The sequence below is a fragment of the Papaver somniferum genome, chromosome 6 (assembly GCF_003573695.1).
Source record: "Papaver somniferum cultivar HN1 chromosome 6, ASM357369v1, whole genome shotgun sequence".
NCBI classification, from domain to species: Eukaryota; Viridiplantae; Streptophyta; class Magnoliopsida; order Ranunculales; family Papaveraceae; genus Papaver; species Papaver somniferum.
This window is the reverse complement of record NC_039363.1, coordinates 20519423-20543419: the sequence shown is the minus strand read 5'-3', so window position 1 is coordinate 20543419 and position 23997 is coordinate 20519423. Positions and strand designations below refer to the sequence as shown.

The following is a 23997-nucleotide window of genomic DNA, read 5'->3' as shown; positions in this document are numbered from 1 at the left end:
GTTCTATATTTCTCTAAGAATCAATTTGAAACATTCTCAAATAACATCAATGACAATATCACTGTTTCATGCTATTTTCAAATGATAATCTTGAATCACGATTTAGGTCATAATAATTTTTCTTAACCAAATTCATCTAGTATGAACAAATGTTCTTAAGCATAGTCATACATATTTCGAGAATAATTAACAAGATAAACTTGACTTGAAACTCTTGTTGTGCATGTAAAGTCAACTTTAGTCATGCGACATAGACTCATAGATAGAAAGGAGAAAATTTGAGTAATAGGTGGTTCAGTCTTCACTTACCTTTTGTTGATGAAGTTCCTCCAAAAGCTTCGGTTGATCTTCGCCTTCAAACGGTAGAACGCGGTGATGTATGGTACTCAACCACACACTTCTAGCCTAATCCGAGACTTGACTAAATGCAGATTAGAAATCAAGATATAGTTTTGATCAACTATTTGACAACAAGCTTGAGATAGCAACACTTGTGAGTTCGACCGAGCAATGCTCTAACAACTGCTACTTCTTTTACAAAATATAAATTTAGACAATAATAAGAACTTATATAATGACTTAGATAAAAATCTAATACAATCTTTAGCCTCATTCTTATCTTCATTTGACGTATCTTCCATTCAACGCGCCCATGAACTATTTTTCCTTTGTTTTTGTAACTTTGGTTGTTCACTTTCAAAGTTGTACGTTTTTTTTCTTCCTTTTAGCAAAACATTTTCTTAGATTAACTTCTAAACTATTACTATTTTCAATCGTTTTAAAATTACCACATATCTTAGAACCAACAGTTTCAGCATCACAAAAAAGTATATTAGCTTTTTGGAACAATTCAATTGAGAAATCTAAAACACTAGAATGAAAATTAGAAAAGATTTATTAAAGAGCATTCAAGAGATATAAATTTTGGTGTGAGTGGAGTGTTTGAAAATGGTGATAATTACAGTAATAAAAATATAGCGTTCTTTTGCTATAGCAAAATAGATGTTGACGACTTTACTACAACCGCCAGGGATTTAGAATGAACCGTCAGCATTCCTGCTTCCACCGTGCGGATTATACGCAACCACTACCAGCTTTACATCCACCGCGCGCTTCTTTGAAAAATCCATTTTGCACATCCACGTGACTAGTACATAGAAAAATGATTTGTTAAGTTCCACAGCAACTGCCCTTATATGTGTCATACATGATGAGTATTGTAAACCCCCCGATCACTATTATACATGTACGTATGGTCCCAACCAACACTATTAGCCAAACAAATTATAGGAAGAAAGTAGGTACGGATCTCGTTTTGTGGTCCGCACATGGCCAATCAGATTACCTAGGCCCTAGTCTAACTGTACTGTGCACTATTCTCCACATAAACAATGGCTAAATTATTAGTGTTTAATGATCCTGGCTTTGATGATCTATCTTTATAATCCTGGCTGGTTCGTGATCCCATTGTATCACCAAGGAGATTAGTGATAGTAACTACTTCCAGGGAGGAACCATGGCAGAGGGTAGTTCTAGTAATCGGAGTCGAAGATGGTCTCTCAGAGCAACTGCAGTGGACGACTAAACCCAAATTTGGTGTCGAGTGGGCTGGCGTAGTGGGACGGACCATCGATCAAAGAGTAAAACTCGGACCAAATTTGGTCGGCGATTAAGACCAAATCCAAATATAATCGGGCGTTTATATAATGTCCGCCTACCCGACGGGCGTTGGTATAATGTCCGCCTGTAGCCGCGCGTTCGTAAAGTTAACGCCTGATGCAGGGCGTTGGTATAATGTCCGCCTGGATGGGGCGTTGGTATAATGTCCGCCTGGATGGGGCGTTGGTATAATGTCCGCCTGGATGGGGCGTACGTAAAGTTAACGCCGGACACCCAGGCGTTGATATAGTCATGATCCCACCTTCACAAAGTTTTGAAAACTTTGCTTGGGGCGTTGTCTTTATCAACGCCCCATTTTTTTTTTTTTATTTTTGAACCCGGGCGAACGTATAATCTCCGTCCTACACACCAGGCGTTGCTATAGTTCACGCCCCATACAGGCGTTATCTTTATCAACGCCCCATACCAGGCGTTATCTTTATCAACGCCCCATGCCAGGCGTAATCTTTATCTACGCTGGACGATGAAGCGGACTTTATATCAACGCGCGACCAAATTTACTCGTCACCCGCTACGTCACAGGACGGACTAAACCCAAATTTGATCTTTTTTTTTAGTCTTTAGTTATGCTCGCACCACTGTGGACGCTCTCAAAGGAATGACTGCTCTTGTCACCGGTGCAACCAAAGGAACTGGGTACCTTTTTTTTTTTTTTTTTTTTTTTTTTTTTTCCTGCTTAGAGTTGAAATTTTCAAATGTTCACTCTTTGTATAATGAACAGGCATGCTATTGTAGAGGAATTAGCTGGGCTAGGTGCAACAATTCATATTTGTGCCCGGACCAAAGGCGACATCGGTAACTGCTTGAAAGACTGGGAGGCAAAAGGTTATCAAGTTACTGGGTCAGTTTGTGATGTTTCTGTTCCAGCTGACCGTGAGGAGTTGATGTAAACAGTTTCTACTGTTTTTGGCGGAAAGCTCAACATCCTTGTAAGTTGACTCAACCGGCCGTAGCTAGTGAGTATGCGTGATTTGAAAAATTGAAACTATTACACAGATGAAGCTCTTTTATACATATTTAAAAATACCTTGGACTTCACTGCTGAGGATCATACAAAAGTCATGGCAACAACCTTTGAATCTGCTTACCATTTGTCAACACTTGCGCACCCTCTCTTGAAAGCATCTGGTTCAGGAAGCATTGTTTTCATTTCCTCTGTTGCCGGAGTCGTTGCTTTACCTATGTTATGCAATTATTCAGCTTGCAAAGGTACAATTCATTCGGACAAATATAGAAGACTGAAGCAGTCTAAATCAAATTACAAAGAATTTCGCCTGTGAATGGGACAAAGACAAGATTCGTGTCAATTCCGTGGCGCCATGGCTCACCAGAACTCCACCCATCGAACAGGTATAGCTTGTTGAATTTGATCTACTTGTACATGGACTAAGTAAAATTAGAGGCAATAAGGAGATGAATACTGATCCTTTCTAAGATAAATGGAATTGCAGTTAGAGTGTTTTTCTTTTTCTTTTTTTCCTGCTTTAGTCCCTCCCTGATTCACTTTAACCTTTAATAATTGCAGTTAATGAAAGACAAGGAGTATGAAGCCAGCGTCATTGCACAAACCCCGATCCGTCGCATAGGAGAACCAGAGGATATTTCATCTCTGGTTGCTTTCCTATGCCTCCCAGCTGCTTCTTACATCACTGGCCAAGTTATTTGTGTAGATGGCGGATTTTATTTTTGCTAGTCATGCAGTGGATGGAAACCATTGACCGAAAATCCGCCATCTACACAAATAACTTGGCCAGTGATGTAAGAAGCAGCTGGGAGGCATAGGAAAGCAACCAGAGATGAAACATCCTCTGGTTCTCCTATACGACGGATTGGGGTTCGTGAGATTAAGCTTTCTACATGCTCCTTGTCTTCCAGCATCTGCAATGGAAAAAGTTTCAGAGAGATGTTGCCATAAACATACTAGTGCCAATCAGCACCGAGGTCAAGTTTTACCGTTTGGAGCTTAGGGGTTCTGATAACCCATGGTGCAACACAGTTGACTCGAATCTTGTCTTTGGCCCACTCGCAGGCGAAATTCTTGGTTACTTGATTGATCGCTCCTATTAGAAATAGTAATTATAGCTTGAAATTAGTCTTTTGATGAAAACTCATCACGTGTTGCAGATTTTATCTAAAAATTTACCTTTAAAAGCTGAATAGTTTGAAAGCAACGGTATAGCGACGACTCCAGCAACAGAGGAAATGAAAACTATACTCCCCGAACCAGATGCTTTTAACAAAGGGTGTGCAAGTATTGATAGACCATAACCAGAATCAAACGTAGTTGCAAAGGTTCTAGTATGATCCTCATCGGTGTAATCCACGCTTTCTTTGAACACACCTGTCCCAACATTGTTCACCTGAACAGTAGCATAAACCGGCAATCAAGAGCTATATATGATATGGTGATAAAAATGATGAGGAAGTGATGACAAATTACTTACAAGTATATCGAGCTTGGCATCAACTACACCGGATACAGTTTCTATTAGTTTCTTTCTTTCAGCCGGAACTGAAACATCACAGACTGAAGCGGTAACTTTATAACCTTTTTCCTGCCAATCTTTCAAGCAGTTTTTGATACCGTCTTCGTTCCTAGCCGTAGTGTGAACTGTTGCTCCTAGTTCAGCTAACTCCTCTACTATGGCATGTCCAATCCCTCTGGTACCGCCAGTCACAAGAGCAGTCATTCCCTTGAGAGACCATCTCCCTGAGATAACTGTGTTACTGCTTGTCATGGTTTTCTATGTTATTTTTCTCTGCAATTATTCAGAAAATAAATCAAATGGGTGAAGAAGATCAATCAATTCATGAATCATTTAAATCCAACATCTTTTTTTTTTGTTTTTTAATGGAGTTTATAATTATGGTACAAACCAAAAGTTTTGTTGATATTCTATCAATTCTTTTCGGGAGCAGGTGGAACACTGTAGAGTTGAAAAAGAGTGTATGATATCAAATAGTGGAGCCACGATTAGAATGAGCATGTATCTATGGAGAATCAAATCCTTGTCTAAAATAATCTTTAGATTCAACAATTGAAGAGAGATTAACAATTAATTAATCATGTCTTTTGGTTAAGTTCTTGTCTATGTTAACATCCGACAGGACATATTAAAAAAACAATCAGACAAACCAATTTACTACTCAAACAAAACAAAAATATACTCAAATTTTGTGGCCTGAAAGGGTTCATGGAGTTCACTGTAACCGTAAGAACCATGGAACCTAGGACACCGTGGGCCAATAAATCAAAGTTGGGGTCAACCACTCAAATCGGACTCCGTATGAAGTTTTGAGAGCTATTTTCGTGACAACTGCACAATCAGAATTTTCTGACGAGAATTTGTCAAAACTTTCATTATATATAAGACTTTGTAAAATTTAACATGGGAATGCAAGATATGATATGCAAAACTAAGAAAACTAAAAACAAAAGGGATAGAGATACAAAACCGATGGGTTGCCTCCCATGTAGCGCTTGGGTTAACGTCGTCAACCCAACGTTATTGTCATCGTCCATACACCAATAATCTAAAAATTTGGTAATCCTTCCAAATAACAATCTGCAATTCAAATAACAACTTCATAAAAACATTAGCACAAGATATAACTATTGAAGCTGTCACTTTATTGAAGTTTCCCCCACACTTAGTCCTTTCTACACTCGGAAGTGGATAAAGAGCATGGAATTCGGGAACTTCAATAGGTTCCTCGGCTTAATGAATCTGCGCAATACTCGATTCGAACACATCAAGTGGTGGATACTTAGAAGCAACATAATTCTTAAGAATATTAATAGCATATATACCCAAACCTAAGTGAGCTAGCTCCTTAAAAATCGGGTTAACGACGCTTTCAGAAACTATTTTAATTGGGATAGGAGAATCAAAAGATATAGAATCATGCAAGGATTAGACAAACCTTTCACAATCTCTTGTATTACGGGATCCTCGTCATTCTTAAATAATTTCAATGAATTATTTACCTCATTTGTCGTGGTCCTCTATCTAACTATTTAGCCATTCTTCATCTGCTTCAACGTAATCTCAGCATCATTATAATCCTTGGCAAGCTCAATTGGGTCTTCCACGACTTTAATCAATTTTGTTTCATTCTCAATCTCAATCTCTTCAACAATCTCTTCAACAAAATCGGAATCCTCTCCCAAAAAGTCTAGTTCGTTGGTGCAAATCCTAAAATCTTCACTTGTGTACGCTACACCGTTGATAACAACGGTTATGTCATATCCATTCTCCTCCTTTTGAATAAGAGAGTGATTGTTATTATGATGCGGAGTTGGAGTAACATTACCATTGTTGCAAAGATTTTCCAAAGGTTGCTCATGTTCATCAGAGTCTTCGCCAACCTCATAATCTTCAATATCCCAACGACGTTGAAGTTCCGCCTCGTATTACCTTGTTAATTTCTTCGAGAGTCTTTCTGATGCTCCAGCTTCTTCTAACTGATCATATTGCTTAGAAAGTTTTCTGATATTAATACGTTTTCTGCCATTATTCACGATGGAATTTTCAGACTGTATCTCTTCTTTTGACATAAATGAAGAAAGAACATGATAAAAAGGAGTAGGTCTTTCCAAACTCTCTGTCATCTACACATTACTAGAAAACAACTGATCAAAAGCATAACTATCCTCCCACCCTATGATTTCTCACTTACGTACCCGTCATAAGGTTGATGATATGTATGAGAGTATCCATAAAGCTCCGTAGGGTATGGTTGTTAGTTGTTATATGAATGAGATTGAAAACCGTATTGATTACCACTATTGAATGTGTAATCTTGTGCTCCGTACATGTTATTTCCGTAAGGAAACATGCGACTCACAAGAAAAAGAAAATCAAAACAAATATCTAATAAATAAATAAATAAATAGAAACAAGTTAAACAAATAAAAAATCAATTAGCGACTACTCCCCGGCAGCGGCGCCAAAATTTGTATGGGCTGTGTTAGAGCACTGCTCGGTCGAAATCGCATGTATTGCAATCTCAAGCATGTTTGTCAATGTTAGTGATCAAAACTATAAGTCTTGATTTCTAGTCTACTATAGCTAAGTCTCGGACTAGGATAGAAAGTGTAGTTGAGCCCAAGAACTCCATGGCGATCATCATAAAGACGAAGAACTACTCAAGGAAATGGTGAAACTTCATCGACTAAAAGGTATGTGGAGACTTGAACTTATCTATCACTCAAAAGTCTATCTACTCTATCTCCTATATTGAGACAAAAGTCGTTTTGGTATATAGAATTTGATTATACATATTTGCTATTTCGGGCCGAGTTTATCTCGCTTATCTATTTCTCGAAATATGTGTAGGTAAGCTTTCGCTTTGGCCAAGTTCATCTTTACCTAGTGACGAAAGTCATGTTATGTTTCAATCACTTTGAAAATGGCTTTGACGAAAAATGGTTTGTGAATAACAACTATATAACGTCCTATAAGAATGTTTCAATGATTGAAATGAGAGTTTAGATTATATAACCAATGTTGGATATAAGCATTGGGTGGAAACACATATACGTATAAGTCATTATTCCTTGAACCAAAGTATGCGTACTTTGTTGATCAGGAAAACCGGAACAAGAGCTGTGAGCTCAGTCCGCGAACCCAGTCCGCGAACTGGCGGAGGTTCTCATCCCGAGAATATCTGCTGGAGTTTGTGAACTCCTTCCGGGAACTTAAGTCCGCGAACTAAGTCCGCGTGCTTGAGTTGGTTATATCTAAAGACGATTGTTTGTGAACTTATATTTATATTAACTAAGGAATGCAAATTGCAAATCGTGGCTATAAAGTTCATGAATCGATTCGAGTGAATCAAACCATTTTTGCTTAGATTGTGTCTTTTATAGTTATATAAGATTTATACAATTGAACAACTCTCTAATTAGTTCATTTGAGTCATTTGAACTAGTTATGGTGAAGAATAATATGGTTTATATGAAAATGCTCATATGGTTAACCATTTGGTTAACTACTGATGAACCAACAAATGTACATGTTTGGGTACGGTTACACAAACCTAAAATCGTTCATTTCATTTGTGTGTAACAAGATAAGTTTTCGATCCAACGGTTGAAAGATATTATCTTGAATCTAATCAGGTTTTCATCTAACGGTGAATATTGAATGCTTTGTTACTAAGCTAACATTGATTGCAAACCCTGATTTGAAAGATCATATAAGGGAGAACTCTAGCAACTAGGAAAACTAATCCCCACACCTCATGTGTGATACTAGTTGTATAAGCTAGAGTCAATTCTCCTTTAACCTTAGGTTTCTTCTCGATACCCTGTAGGTTAACGACTTGAAGACTTCATTGGGATTGTGAAGCCATACCGATACCACTTTCTTGTAGTTGTGTGATCTGATCTTGTTGATTCTATCGTATTGAGTAAAATCGTAACGATTGGATTGCGATCGTTATCTCCGATAGGCAAGATATAAAAGTAGTCACAAAAATCTTCGTCTCATCGTTTGTGATTCCACAATATCTTATTTCGCCGCATCGATTAAGATTATTGTGAGGTGATTGATAATACTAGGCTGTTCTTCGGGAATATAAGTTCGGGTTATCAATTGGTTCTTGTTCACCTTGATTTATCAAAAGAATTAACAAACTTGTAGGTATTTCTGTGGGAGACAGATTTATCTATTATTGTAGACTTTTCTGTGTAATACAGATTTGTTTATTAAAGTCTTCGACTTTGGGTCGTAGAAACTCTTAGTTGTGGGTGAGATCAGCTAAGGGAATCAAGTGCGTAGTTTCCTGCTGGGATCAGAGACGTAAGGAGCGCAACTGTACCTTGGATCAGTGTGAGATTGATTAGGGTTCAACTATAGTCCAGACCGAAGTTAGTTTGTAGTAGGCTAGTGTCTATAGCGGCTTAATGCAGTGTGTGTTCAACCTGGACTAGGTCCCGGGGTTTTTCTGCATTTGCGGTTTCCTCGTTAACAAAATTCTGGTGTCTGTTTCATTTACTTTCCGCATTATATTTTGTTATATAATTGAAATATCATAGTTTATACGTTTGAATCAATCAATTGGAAATCCGACATTTGGTTGTTGATTGAAATTGATTAATAATTGAACATTGGTCTTTGGTACCGTTCAAGTGATTTCTCTTGCAGCCAATTAGACTCGCAGATTTCTATTTGCTTGAGTAAGAATTGAATCGAGAAAGAGAGACATAATTCTTTGATATACTTTATTAAGATTGAGTCTAGTTGATTCTCTTGAAAGTATATTGGAGTTAGTCCATACAGATTGCTAAGCGAAATATTTGGTGTGGTTGTTGTACCCCCGCTTTTTGAGGCTGTCGTAGGATCAACAAATTAATAAATATATTTCCCACTAATTAACTAGTAATATAGCGGTAGTAAGAGATTATTCCCACGAAGAGATGTGTAATTGATATGTTATTTGTATCAGCAAAATAAATCAAATAATAAAGGGGGATTGGTTTTAAGATAAATAAAGAGACAATAAGAAGAAAGAGATGATTAAGGAATCCTTCGCCGTTACCAAGCATAACTGGATTAATATACTTATCTATCTTTGCTTAGAATCATTCATCACCAACCGTAGAATAACATCTAGATCAATGTTATCCCCAAAACTCCTTTTATTACTGGATATAGAAGTTCTCGACTACCAGATTCTATCCATCGAACCACCAAGTAATAGATCACTCAAGGTGTAATCCAATCGAACGCTTCAAGCTTTGTGAATTTAGGTTGATACCAGTAGTTGAACTCTTAGATCAAGGTCCACTTGCTGATGTTTTCTTCACTCGAAATAGCTATACAGAATCCCACTGTAAGGTCTCGCGATTTTTACTTGTGTAAAGAGATAATCAACGATTGCTTATCTCATAACTTTTACTAGCGATAGAACAATCGATAGACTGATCTAGTATGCATCCCAAATCAATCTAAGAATCACTCATAAATCCTAGATATGGTAAAGAAAAATGATGAAGATAAAAACTCTCAATAGATTCGTATTAATAATAAATTTTCACTCTTAAAACATTGAATTCATCCTTAATCAACAAAGGATTTGGCTACTCATATTACAAAGAAGATGAATAATGGTAGTTTCCCCCTAAAGTGGTAAACCTAGGTTTTTAGTGTAGAATAAACCCTATATTGTGATATGACATGATATGATGAAAGTCCTAATACCTATTTATATAGGTTTACATTGTTTGACCATCAAGTATCTCCGTCGGTTAAGGAACCCGACCCAAAATTACGAAGCAAAAACACTAACCGTGAAATTTTTCCTCCACAAGTATGCATACCCGTTCGCATACTTAATTTTGTAGTAAAATCCAGGGAAATAAGTATGTGTACCCGTTTGCATACTGAAAATCCGTTTGCATACCCGTTTGCATACTTTTCATGTCTTTGGTTTTCGATAAAAAGATTGTTTTTCCCACAACTTCTTCGTCCGAACTCGGAATGGCCTCATTATTTTTGCATTCTATTCCTATTCGAATTCTATCCAAGATGATGATGATAAATCCTGAATTTTAATGAGTTAATCTCTGTCTTTTGCCCGTCTCTTGATTTTGAGTGTTTTGCTCCTTTTTGTCGCACTTCTTCCACTTCTATTGAACTTGGGCACTTGGATACTTGGAATAATTCTCTTCTTATCTCTTTTTAGCACTTTGTAGCTCATTTTTGGATGATTCACATAATAGAGGCAAATAAGAGAAAACAAGAGTAATAATACAAACACGCGCAAGAATAATAACTTAAACAAGTATGGAATGGACACTAAAATCATATGAATAATGCACTTATCAGGCATGTAGAAAGTATAAATAAGACCTTCTTTGTCACCCCACTAATTGAATTTGACCCCTAATATTGGAGTTGCTCTCTCACGACAAACAAATTCATATTCTTACTAAAATATTTCAGACTTAGTTCACGTACAAAAATTTGTGCAAACAGAAAAATCAGATAAATCAAAATCTCAATTTAAGGCCTTCTTTTGGAAAAAACCCAGATTTCTATGATTTTAATAATCTAACAAGTGTCAAGCTATTGGAACAGGATCATCAGAGAAAGGGATTTATGCAAAAGAATGAATCACCATAAAATTTGATCGAATTTAAGAAATGGGGGTACCTTGTAAAGAGATTTCCTTCTCTTCCTTCAAATATTGAGATCCTTCCCACAATCAAAAACCCACATAAGAAATTGAAGAAAAGCAAATAAAAAAAAGAGGGTCTCTCCTTTATCTAGTACTAGTACCAATTGTATATCTTTGAAAATCTAAAAAACAATATACCAATAACTTAAAATTATAGTTGTAAAAAATATACTATAAAATATTTTATCCTGTAAAAGAGGCGTTCTTTTTGCGAGCTGAGATATTAGAAGTTTGAGATCGACCTCATGAGTCTTGGTAATTCTTTTGTGTAGTCAACAATCAACATGATTTATTATAATTATAATTATAAGATATTATCCGGTGTTTTCTTTTCTTTGTTTTAGGTATATATATAATATATAATTTTTGCTTCTACCACAAGATACTTTTTAAGTATGTTTTTTATTAATTTCTTTCTTATTTTGGGCGATTACTACATGAAAAAAGAAGAGCGAAACTCACAGATATTATCAATTTCATGAAAAGGTACGGATTTAGTTAGATTCGCTCAAAACCTATCAACCATGTGCGAGTCTAACTCAGTCCAACTCACTCAGTGAACCGTCCAACTCAATGCCTAATCTACCCTCCATAGTCAGTTAGTTACAGTAGTCGGGTTAGGTTTGTTTAAATGGGTTGATTAAAGTTCCGTCACCATTATGATGAGATTTTATTCCATTATTTGTTACTTCAGCGAAGTAGATTATAAAACATTGAGTTGCATTGTTCTTCGTTAGGTCATTGGTGTTGAGGCATTGGTTTCTTACTAAAACTATAAAGTCATGCGCATACACTCAAGAAAATGATGATTGATTTCTTTCTCCTTTATGTATGACCTAGTCTAGTAAGATGAAAGTTCTGTAACCATATTGGATTGAGCTACAAGTTAGTAAGATGAAAGTTCTCTACGGGGTATTGGCCACAAATGTCATTGTATCCAACATGTAAGGGTCTTCAAAAGTACTTAATCATGAAATTGAGTTTGAAGAAAAATGAGGATCACCATGAAGAAGAAACACCAACTCAAAAAAATGTTATTGCATTAACTCTCGCTCGAACGGATTAAGTTATATATAGATCTTTCTAAAGGATTATTGAATGGATTACTCTTACGTTTTTTTTATATGCTCAACCGACATGTACCCAATTTATTTTATACGACCTTCGCGGTAGGATACCCAAATTATTATGTAAGACATCTTGAAACCCATTATATGTCAATTTTTGCATGTCATTTGTTGCCTGGATAGTGCATTCTATGAATAAATTTATCCAATGATACAAATTACACAATTGTCTACATATGAGAGACCAAGGAATGTAATGAGGTGATGAAAGAGTGTCAACCACGTTGCAAGAACAGAACGTATACTGTGAAATCAGAGGTAACCAGAAATATCTCTACAACTGTTGCCTGGATGTATATTGTGAACAGAATGTCAATTTTTTCATGTCATTTGTTGCCTGGATAGTACATTCTATGAATTGGATTTTCATCATCTACAACTGGAGGTAACCAGAAAGATCTCTTGAGAAGACCACTTGTTGAATCATTCCCAACATAGTAGATATTTTCTATTTAGGATGAGGAAACTCTGGTCATTTCCTAATAGTATTGGAATGAATTTTCCTTGATGATGATGATGAAAACTAAGAACTAGTTCACTATGATATTGTATATCATATAACCTTGGATAACCTTGTCCTCGAATCACTAATTCACCAACTATATTTTGATGTGTTTTGTTGAGAGATGAGAGTGTAATACGTCAAACCAATGCAATATGAAAGAATGCAGCCTCGAGAGCAACCAATAATTAATTCGCCTCGACTTTTTCCACACAAGTTGGTCAATAATATATAATACAATGGAAATGAATCTCACATGTATGCATAAGTAGGACTAAAGAGAGATCACTAGATACATCGATAAAGGGTGATGTTAAAATTTGTTTTTTATATTTTAAAATTTTGAATTTTTTTACATAATAAATTTTTAGTTTTTTTCTTATAATAATTTTTCATAAATAAACTCATTATGGGAATACAATTAAGCAGAGCTTGGTTGGTAGCCTAGCAACAAGCTGGGCTCTAACACCTTTTTGAATAGCAAGAATATGAATGCTCACTTACCCTCTCATCTAGTCTACATTCAACACCACTCTCACAACGAATACAAACATCCTCGTTTTTTTCCTTCGACTTAAACTATTGATGATGAACTTCTGAACTTCGTATAACTTTGACAACTTTTACCAGTTATTCTTTAATTCGTTATTGCTTGAAAATTCTCTTATTTTTCATGGTCTTAACTAATGCAATAACACACTAACTATATGATTTAAAAAGTTTTTGTACTGTTGGACTTTTTTTGTTTTGTTTTATTTTGTTTTGTACTTAAAGTATACTACAACAATAATGAAACTGAAATTAACATGGCCACAGAGAAAGGATTTAAGCTTCAGATTCTTAACAACTTGTATTTCCTTGGTATCATATAAAACTTCAAGAACTTATACCTTTTGACTTTCTTTCTTTTAACTTTATCTTCATTGTTGATATAAAACTTTCTCTTCTTTTTGTTGCTTGAAAACCTTGAACATCTTCAACTTCTTAATATATTTTTGATATCGCTCTGCTAGTTGATGATAATGATGTGTTTTTATTGCAGCGTCGAGAGAGAATTTTTGCAACTGAAAATAAGACTACTACGCATAGCAGCGCATGAAACACTATAACCGGACAAGAATTGAAGGTCTGGTGCCTCACTTTTATTTTTCATGGATAGTCTCCACTCGTGATGGATTAGATCCCTCATACTACATTCAATCTGCACCTAATTCACCACCGGCATGGTTAGGTTCATCACCGTTACCCTCTCAACAATCAAAGAATCTCGAATAAAGTTATTTATGACTTTTTAGTTCAATTATTCGGTAAAAACTCCATATGTAACTTAGCAAAATGTATATACGTGATTCTAAAATTCTTAAAAGTTAGAGGTTTTGCACAATATCTACAATGATTTGAAAAAAAAAATTACCTATGAAAGTGAAGTTCCTAATATGATATAAAAAATATAAAAAACCTAACTATAAAAGAAATAAAATAGAAGATGAAAATATAAATACAAAACCAATGAGTTGCCTCCTGTTCCGCGCTTGGTTTAACGTTGTCAGCCCGACTATAAACTCTTCCACTATTCCTTAGCATGCATCTAACACATTAGTATAAACACTCGAATGATGTCACTAGGATACCACACTGCTCCAAAAATATAGAAGCGAATTTTTTCATTATCAAGCTCTATCGTGGGCATTCCTTTATCAACATCAGTAACGGTTATAGACGTTTTTATGAAAGACCTCCCAAGTATCGACGATATAGATGCACCAAACCATATGGCCATCTCCAGTGCATTTAAATCTACTGAAAAACTAGTTGATTCACCCCCGCATAAGAATATCCTTAGTAATACCCTTAGGGTAGAAATTAATGAAAATGCAGGGGGTCTAACAACCACAACCAACAATTCGTTTGGCAATCTGATAGGACTTACTCCAATAAACTTTCTAGAGAATCAACTAGACAGTCAGACTCAATCTAGAGTAAAGTATATCAAAGAGCTTAATATCTCTAACTCTTAATTCAATCCGCAATCAGTAAATAGAAATCTGCGAGCCCGATTGAATAAAAGAGGAGTTACTTGAACGGTACCAAATACCAATGTTCAAGTGTCAATCAATGTAAATCAACAACAAAAGGTTGGATATTCTAATTGATTGATCTTAACGCACAACCTGTGATATTTCAATTATATAACAAAATATATTGCAGAAAAAAAATAACACAGACACCAGAATTTTGTTAACGAGGAAACCGCAAATGCAGAAAACCCCGGGACCTAGTCCAGATTGAACACCACATTGTATTAAGCCGCTATAGACTCTAGCCTACTACTAATTAACTTCGGACTGGAATGTAGTTGAACCCTAATCAATCTCACACTGATTCAAGGTACAGTTGCGTTCCTTACGTCTCTGATCCCAGCAGGATACTGCGCACTTGATTCCCTTAGTTGATCTCACCCACAACCAAGAGTTGTTACGACCCAAAGTCGAAGACTTGATAAACAAATCTGTCTCACACAGAAAAGTCTATAGATTGAATAAATCTGTCTCCCACAGAAATACCCAAGAGTTTTGTTCAGTCTTTTGATAAATCAAGGTGAACAAGAACCAATTGATAAACCAGACTTATATTCCCGAAGAACATCCTAGTATTATCAATCACCTCACAATAATCTTAATCGACTAGCGACACAAGATATTGTGGAATCACAAACGATGAGACGAAGATGTTTGTGATTACTTTTATCTTGCCTATCGGAGAAATTAATCTCGAGTCAATTATTTCAATTGTACTCAATACGATATAATTGGGCAACATCAGAACACGCAACTATAAAGCAAATAGTTGGGTCTGGATTCACAATCCCAATGAAGTCTTTGAAGTTGTTAACCTACATGGTCTCGATAGAAACCTAAGGTTAAAGGAGAATCGACTCTAGTTATGCAACTAGTAACATACAGGAGGTATGGGGATTAGGTTTCCCAGTTGTTAGAGTTCTCCTTTATATAATTTTCAAATCAGGGTTTACAATCCAAGTTACCTTGGTAACAAAGCATTCAATATTCACCGTTAGATGAAAAACCTGATTCAACCAAGATAATATCTTTCAACCGTTATATCGAACTTAGATTGTTACACACAAATGAAATGTACCCTCATTTAGGTTTATGTAACCGTACCCAAACATGTACACCATGTTGGTTCATAAATAGTTAACCGAGGTTAAGCATATGATTACTCTCATATCAACCTTATTCATCTTAACCATAACTAGTTCAAATGAAACTAGTTAAAGAGTTGTTCAATTGCTATATTCTCATAGAATTATACAAGTGTTGTAGGGCTTGTAGCCCATGGATGTGAGGCCCAATATAGTTTCTATGGTTTACTTCCTACAAGTATATATAGGACATTGTTTCATGTAACCAACTGATGCTGATCTATAGAAATATCTCTTTGCCTATTTACTTCCTCTATGTTTTCTACTACAAAACGTTATCATACACGATGCTATACCGCGGAGCTATATCGGATTGGTTGATATTTTTTTTCCTGCATGGATTAACGTCAAGCTAATGAAATCGCTGGATCAAATTAGATAAGTTGAATCTTTTTTTTTTCTTTTCTTAATCAAATAAGTTTGATCTATTTTCTTTTCCCTCTGTTTTTGATTTTGGCATATACATTGGGTATGTTGGAATTAGGTATGTCGGATTGATTGATATTTTTTTTCCTGCATGGATTAACGTCAAGCTAATGAAATCGTTGGATCAAATTAGATAAGTTGAATCTTTTTTTTCTTTTTTTAATCAAATAAGTTTGATCTATTTTCTTTTCCCTCTGTTTTTGATTTTGGCATATACATTGGGTATGTTGGAATTAGGGATTATTTTAATTAATTGTTTATAATCATAAATTAGTTTGATACTATTATTTTGGTTTTGGTACTGTGTATATATTAATTAATCAGAGATAACTTTGATTTATCTAAATCTTAATCTAATCCGTTTGTGTATGTATTAATCAGGGATCCATATGAAAGAAACCTTGTCTCTGTTCGCGTGAAAGAGAAACAGACGAACAAACCTTGTCTGTTCTCGTGAAAGAGAAACAACATCTGCCCTGTTCCGGTTCGCCAACCCGGTCTAACCTTACCCGATCCACTCCAACCCGGTCCAACCGAACCTGTCTCAGTGTTGGCCCTGTTCCCGCCTGTTGCAGTTCTGCCCTGTCCTGTTGCTGGTCCTGCCTGATTTTGGGACGTGCGTGGCTAAAGCTGTTCCGGTTCTGTCTATATACAGGGGGAACCAAAACCCAAAGGTATGTAACTATAAAATAAACATGGGTTCTTACATTGAGTGTTTGCTAGGCTTATTTATTTGTTTGTAGAACATGCCTATTTATTTGTTTGTAGAACATACATAGTTTTGTTTATTTTTGTCTTAAGATAAGTCCACATCATATAAACGGTCAATTTAAATTATGATTGCTTATCTCGATCATTACGAATTTTGGTCTTAATGCTATTTTGTTCTATTGAATATAATATTGGCTATGGTTGAATGATGTCTTTTGTTCAATTGGTTGTACCAACTCGATTCTAATGTATTCATTTGAGGTTTTAAAGTACTCGAGAACCATTATTGCATCCATGATATTTTCTCCCTAAATTTGAATGTTCCGTGGGATGTAATCCACTTGCTCGACTATTATTTTCAAAAGATACTTTGAAAATAAAATATGTATTATAATTTTGTGGAAGAACTCACAAAAAGTGATATGAGTCAGAAAATTTCCATTTCTCTACTTCATCTATCATAATAACGAACCAGTATATGTTGAAATACGACAACAAGAGAACTATCTTTAGTAATATATTCAACCTAAAGTAAGTGGTTGACATGTGTAGTGAAGTTCTTTTGTCCCGTTGAGATAAAAAAAATTCCCAAATTAAGCTAAATGTAGCAAAATTGAAAATGGAAAGAACCCCGAAGTAATGAGGGTTAGATGTACCGACTCATATACAGCATGTGAAAAGGGACATATATATCATGAGAAAAGGGACATATATATCATGAGAAAAAGAAGAAAAAAATGTATTTTTTTCCCAGCAATAGTGACACCAAAGTATAGGTATGGGATGAAGCTAATATGTAATTCTAGCTCTCACCAAAGAGTTGGGAATGAATCTTCTTACCGGTATTGGTACAAGCAATGTAATGCGGGTACCATAGTAGCAACCAATTTCCATAGGAAGGTCATAATTTAGACATCAACTTTAATGACAAGAAGAACTTTGCATGGCCAATTGAATATTTAATTAAACTAGATCCAATATCTGCGCTTATGGAATGAAAAGTACACCATTCCCAAGAAACATAAATTCTTTAAAGAACTTGAGATATATCTGGATGAAACGTAACATACATTCACTCTAAAGTAATTGAGTTGAATCTCATTTTTTTTAACTAATAAGGCCACACCACTTATTTAATATCTCAAGACTCCATGTCTAACAGATAGTGGTTTCCCTCCCACCAGCTTATGGAATTTAAACTAGTTGTTGAACTATTTCCTTATAATGTGACTACGAGGATTGGATCATCGAGAGCAACACTACTCAAAAAAAAATTTCGAGATAGAACAAAGATGTCACAAAATCTCTACATGTACTGAGAGATAATCACACTTTGTTAAATTCCAAAGAAATCCATGCAAATGGATATCATGTGGAACCTCACAGTGATGAGAATGTAATTGATTGCATCTTTTATAGTTTCTAATATATTTGGAAGGAAATATATTTTAGAGAAACTAATGTGTCAATCTAGTGAAATGTAAATCACTATAGTATTTGGATTATTGAATCCATATTGACTCCTACGATGAAATGTCGGAAATTGACTCATACAGACTTTGACATAACAATAAAGGAACTTTGGTTGTGACATGATGTTTCGTCTTGAAATGACTCATACGTACATCGCTGTGTTTGAGTGGACGAGACAACGGGAAAAAGATTGACAGAATGTGAAGTAAAAACATATCTCTCAATAAGTGTTTTCTAAAGTGCCAGATGCACAACCCCCTCCTCCCTCCCATTATGCTTTTAAGTAAGAGACCATATCACTCATTTTACAAAGTCTTCAGTAAAACAGGATCGAGACCATCCTAAGATGCAAATGGTAAACAAACCATATTACGAAGATAATAAGGTGAAATTTAGAAAAATATTCATGCAAAATGCGGACCATTAAAGTGACTTATGGCTCTGGTGAATGTTTTGACATTTTGGACTAGTTATAGTTCCCAACAAATTTGCGTTTGAAAAATCTTAGCACATATTACACAATACAAAGTGCAAAAGCTCACCACCCTTATTAATGCTAGAGAATTTACATCAAAAGGACTTGATGAATATTGCATATTTAATAAGATCAATATAGAGCATCTTATACCCCAATGGTCCCGCAGAGGCTACCATCAAAGGTTACAGATGGTGCCTAAGGAATAGGTTATGCGTACAAACCTATCCTTTATTGCTTTGGGGATATGCAATATTACACGCATCTTACTTAATTCGTTTTTAGAACCCAATATTAGTCAAACTTTTCTGCGTACCAGTTGGTAACTGGATTTAAGCATGACATTCGCGTTCTTACGCATTTTTGTTGCACTATATATGTGCCATTACGACTCCACATCGTACTATGACGGGTCTTCAAAACTATTGTGATGTTTTGGAGAATACATAAAAGATAACTGTGGTAGTAGAATGCAAGCTTCTTATCCTCCAAACAAATTTTGATATAATCACTAGGATTATTCCTACGCATGTAGAACCATTATAGTTGTTATATATATGCACTCATTATGGGTATGCCAAATTACCAAACATATATGCTTATATGTCAAATATAGCTTATATACAAACATATGCTATAGAGTTGGGAGATAGAGACTCGATCGTTTGATGGTCTTTTTATCTCCGAATAATTTTATATATATGGTATATAATTTCTCTTTCTCTCATACTTTTTAATTATTCTAATATATTTTTATATTTAAAGGGTCCCACTAAATATATTATAATACTAAATTTTTTATAAATACCCCACCACACAAACATAAATATATTTTTTATTTATTAGGGTCCCACCGAACATAATTAAATTTATATTTTTAATCAAAATTTTCCATATTTACCATATGAGGGCAACTTATTTTCCATGCCACATGGCATTTCAAACAATTTTTTTTCGACATGTACTGAGCTTCACTATCACACTCAAAAAGTGGCTCATAAACTTAACCAAAATTGATGAATTCTCGGCGAGTTCATAGTCGTGACTCAAAATGTATATTTTATTTATTCAAATGGATGAGAACTGGGAAGAACACAAGGTTTACAGAATGCCTGATTATACTTGAGAGTAGAAGCTTTGGTGAAAATGAAAATCTAACATACATTGGCATTTCAAATACATCGGATGGACCAACAAATTTGAAAATTATCTTCATCAAGAAGAATAATTCACGGGATGTGTGTCAATACATATCTGATAATACCAGATTATATTATACCATATTGTTCACCAACCAGTGGCCTACATAATGTGATTGGTGAATACAAATCTATTATGATTTGGTTTTAAATTTGTTTCCTTTGGACTAATTATTTAGAGTTTCTCTATTATTTTTTTGCTGAACTTTAGTTGTTTTTTCTTAAGAATAACTTTGTTTGATATTTTAGGAACTACAAGTATGCATGTATTGTTTTGGTAGTTGTTTTGATAGATTTTTTCTAAGTCACAGATTCATTAATTCCAACTTCCAGCATTATGGAGTGGGTTTTCCTGTCATATTATGGAGCGATTTTGCAGATCATTTGGATGTTTTATGGAGTTAGCTAACAATGATACCATTTGAAAATCCTTGCAGGACAATCACCTTTCACATCAATTGTTGCTTAACAAGTTATTTAACAAATTAAGACCATTTTCTTAATCTTAATTAAGTTGATGAATACTCACAATTCTCATGGTGCAATTCACCCTTTACCCTGACACTCTGGGACCTATCACTCTTACCAAATGTGCATAAACGTACATGTTCTAAATAATCGAGACCAAATATCTTTAAAATCCAAAAAAAATATAGAAACAATTCTCAATCGTCAACAAAAATATATATGTCCAACCCTAATTATCTTCTTTATAAAAACCACAAATCAGAGGTTTTAAAAATGTGATGGTGCGCGTTTCGAAAGAAAACACGTAATGGAGCTGAAAGAATTACGTTTTTATCTTCTTAAACTACTAGAGGAAAATGGTATGTTTTTTCGGTTTGGCTACGGCGTCGTCGGGTCACATACTTCAAGTATGTGGTCCCTCTTTAAATGATGACACGTCGCATAAAGTAAGAAAAAAATTTGGAAAACAGTTTTATTACCTAACTGCTTTTCTTTTTTCTTTCTATAACTTCTTACTTTTTCTTAAAAAGTGAAACAGTTAAGGGGATTTAGAGGGGGCAAGTTTTTTAGTTAAATAGGTGTCAGAAAATGAAGAGGGGACGCATACAAAATGGATGTGGCCCGACCACATCCTTGCCGGGGCGATGTTTTTTCCTTCTTAAACTGCTTAGGACAATTAAATCATGTAAGTAGAAAACAATTCATGTAATGTAGCATCGAAAAGCTCTGTAAAGAGGTATCGGGAATTAGATATCCTAATCACTACTACCTTCGTACCGATATTTTTCAAGAAATACAATGATACATTTACATAATAATGTGAAGGAGAACAACCTAGAAGATTTTTTTGGCAATATTTAATGATTTGAGGATAATAAATATTTTTTTCTTTCTATTTGTTGTTTTTTTGGTTTCAACATGGGAACCAAGACAAAGAGAAAATGAAGAATATTTATGTCCAAGATAGTGACCGTTCCTAATAGGGACAACGAAGAGGTGGAAAAGTGTTAGCCAAGAAAAAGAGGATGTCAAAGAATGCTAAAAGAATTTCATTTTCAATGCATTGTCTCCCACAAAATTCATATCTGTTTTATCCTTTTTTTTGTTTTATTTTCTTGGGCACCAACTTAAATATTAACTTATTGCTTTTTACCATTTTTCTTTTTATAATTTTTAGATTTTGTAGAAATTAGTTTTAAATATTAGTCCAAAATTCCACAAGCAAAAAATAAACCCGTGCATCGCACGAGTGATAAACTAGTATGTAAAACGTGTAGGTTCTATAAGAATTTATCTATACTGTATTTATTTTTCATTATAAAATTTTAACTTATAAAAATCCATTAGATTATCCATACCTAATCCACTCATACGTACATCAGATGTAAATCCATTGGATACGGATGTCAAATTTAAAATTATTGCGAATTGGATTGGACGCGGATGAGCTAAAAACCGGTTCATTCTGGCCCATGCTTATCCCTAGTCACTCTATAAAGTGAAAACTGTGAGACCCATTCTCCTTATTTTGTACACTGTCAAACCCACAAACAGAAATCTTCATGCGCGCACCGAGTTTTCAAGAAAAAATTTCTCAGACACCCATAATTTCTGAAAATAAGTTTATTGGATTTTTTTAGAGGGACATAAAACGACTAATTTGAGAGAGGAAGAAATAATGGCAGCGCAGCTGCTACTGAATACAAGAGATGAAGATCAAGAGAAGCGGATTTTTTCAAAACAGAGAGTGAAAGAGAATGGTTCTGAGCCGAGAGACAGCTGATTGAGATCAGATCGATGAAAAAGAAATTAAAAGTGATTCTGAGATAATACCGAGATTGGAAGGGATTGACAATGAAATTGAGTTTGTTCTTTAGCTTAAACAGATCGAGAAGTAACTAGGGTTTGCTGTTGGTTGGTTAATAGAGATGGGTTGCAAGATCTGTGGTCAGTAATCGATTTTAATTGAAATTAAACAGGGGGAAGATAGTTGATGTTAATTTTGGATAAGAAATTGAGAGTTTGTGGATTGTGGGGATGAATTAAACGAGGTTTCGTTTGAATTGTGATGCTTTAAAATAGAAAGGAATAATGGGTTGATCTCGCATTTCAGTTTGAATGAAAAATTAGATGGTTTTTCTGGTCGGAAATGGAAGAAACAACATGAAGTTGCTTCTGCGATTCATGGTTGCATATGAAGGTCTTAATGGTATTGATCGAGGTGGTGAAGATGGTTATGGATCGAGAAGTGGTTTGAATACGAAATAGGATGGGTAAATTGCTTTCTGATTTTCGTTAAATATGTATTGTAGATAAGAATTTTCCTTCAGGTTTTAGTTTTGCAGCGAGAAGGCAACTCCATAAGCTTTAAATCCTACGAGTAATATTTTGTATCCAACTTGCACTTTTGTCTTGGTCCGATTATCTCATTAGTGATTAAATAATCATATAACAGTAAATTTTCCAGGTCGATGTCAAGAAGCAGAAGAGCCCTTTTCCTCCAAACTTGGTGCACTCCCTTGTTGGTTCTCACATGAGTACGTTTACCTTCTCCCATGAGTTCTCGTTATTATAATCCATAATAATCTGAGTGAAAATATAAACATCATGTATCGTATTGTAATATTTGGATCTCAAGTTCATTAGATATACATAAGCTTGAAGTGTTTATAAACAGTAGTGCATCCATAAAATGATGCATAAGAAAATGATGCTAGTTATAATGCTTTTTTGTTGTTGAGTTTTTCGAAGTTGTTATATTACTTTGTAGTTTTAGTTGTCGTTTTTCAGAGGTGTTGGTGTTGTTGGTCGGAAAGCTACAAATGTATTTGGTCATATTGGTGTTGGTAATAATGGTTGAATAATCTGTTATGCAGGTATGAAAATGATTGGATAACCTGTTATGCATCTACAAAAATTGTTGCGTAACTTGTTATGCAGATCAGAAAATGGGTGCATAACATGTTATGCAACAACTTTTTTGTTACTATTGTAACCAACAAAAAAAAAGACTGCATAACTTGTCATGCACCTAAAATAATATCTGCATAACATGTTATGCAGTCATGAAAATGGATGCATAAAGCATTATCCAACCACTTTTTTGTAAGCACTGAAATAAAAAAATTGATGCATAACTTGATATGCATCCAAAAATATGGCTGCATAACGCATTATGCATCAACTTTTTCTGCATAATGTGTTATGCATCGAGAAAATTGTTGCACAATATTTGATGCATCGAGAAAATAGATGTATAACCTGTTATGCATCCGAAAATATGGCTACATAATGCATTATGCATCGAGAAAATAGATGCATAACCTGATATCCATCCGTAAATATGGATGCATACTGCATTATGCATCAATTTTTTATATGTACGGCTGAAATCAACCAAAAAAATGTAACATAACTTGTTATAGATGCATAATTTTGTTATCCAAATGCATAATTCTTTATGCAGTGGAGAAAATGGTTGCATAATTCGTTATGCGTCTGCAGAATGTGTTATGCATCGTTTTTGG

The 23997-nt window shown here is 34.9% G+C and overlaps 1 protein-coding gene across 6 annotated transcripts; it reads right to left on the bottom strand.

Annotated features, from left to right (window-relative positions):
- Positions 1-1077: 1077 nt before the first annotated feature.
- LOC113287147 (tropinone reductase homolog At5g06060-like) lies at positions 1078-4514 on the bottom strand. Of its 6 annotated transcripts, XR_003329757.1 has the most exons (5): positions 4125-4514; positions 3824-4040; positions 3634-3740; positions 2708-3051; positions 1078-1147 (listed from the first exon to the last, which is right to left on the bottom strand). XR_003329757.1 is itself a non-coding variant. In XM_026535827.1 (4 exons), the coding sequence occupies exons 1-4, from the start codon at positions 4416-4418 to the stop codon at positions 3052-3054; spliced, it is 633 nt and encodes a 210-aa protein (XP_026391612.1). In that variant the 5' UTR covers positions 4419-4514; the 3' UTR covers positions 2322-3051. The 6 variants fall into 6 exon arrangements, 5 of the variants coding, with proteins under 5 accessions (XP_026391612.1, XP_026391609.1, XP_026391611.1 ...); XM_026535827.1 differs by lacking the exon at positions 1078-1147 and having other exon boundaries at positions 2322-3066; XM_026535824.1 differs by lacking the exon at positions 1078-1147 and having other exon boundaries at positions 2322-3051.
- Positions 4515-23997: the final 19483 nt, after the last annotated feature.

Bases quoted from the DNA above. Each gene is read 5' to 3' on its own strand.
- LOC113287147 (XM_026535828.1), bottom strand. From the start codon at position 4,418: ATGACAAGCAGTAACACAGTTATCTCAGGGAGATGGTCTCTCAAGGGA. The intron at 4,041-4,124 runs GTAAGTAATTTG...GCTACTGTTCAG, and splicing joins ATGCCAAGCTCGATATACTT to GTGAACAATGTTGGGACAGG. The intron at 3,559-3,633 runs GTAAAACTTGAC...TTTCCATTGCAG, and splicing joins GAACCCCTAAGCTCCAAACG to ATGCTGGAAGACAAGGAGCA.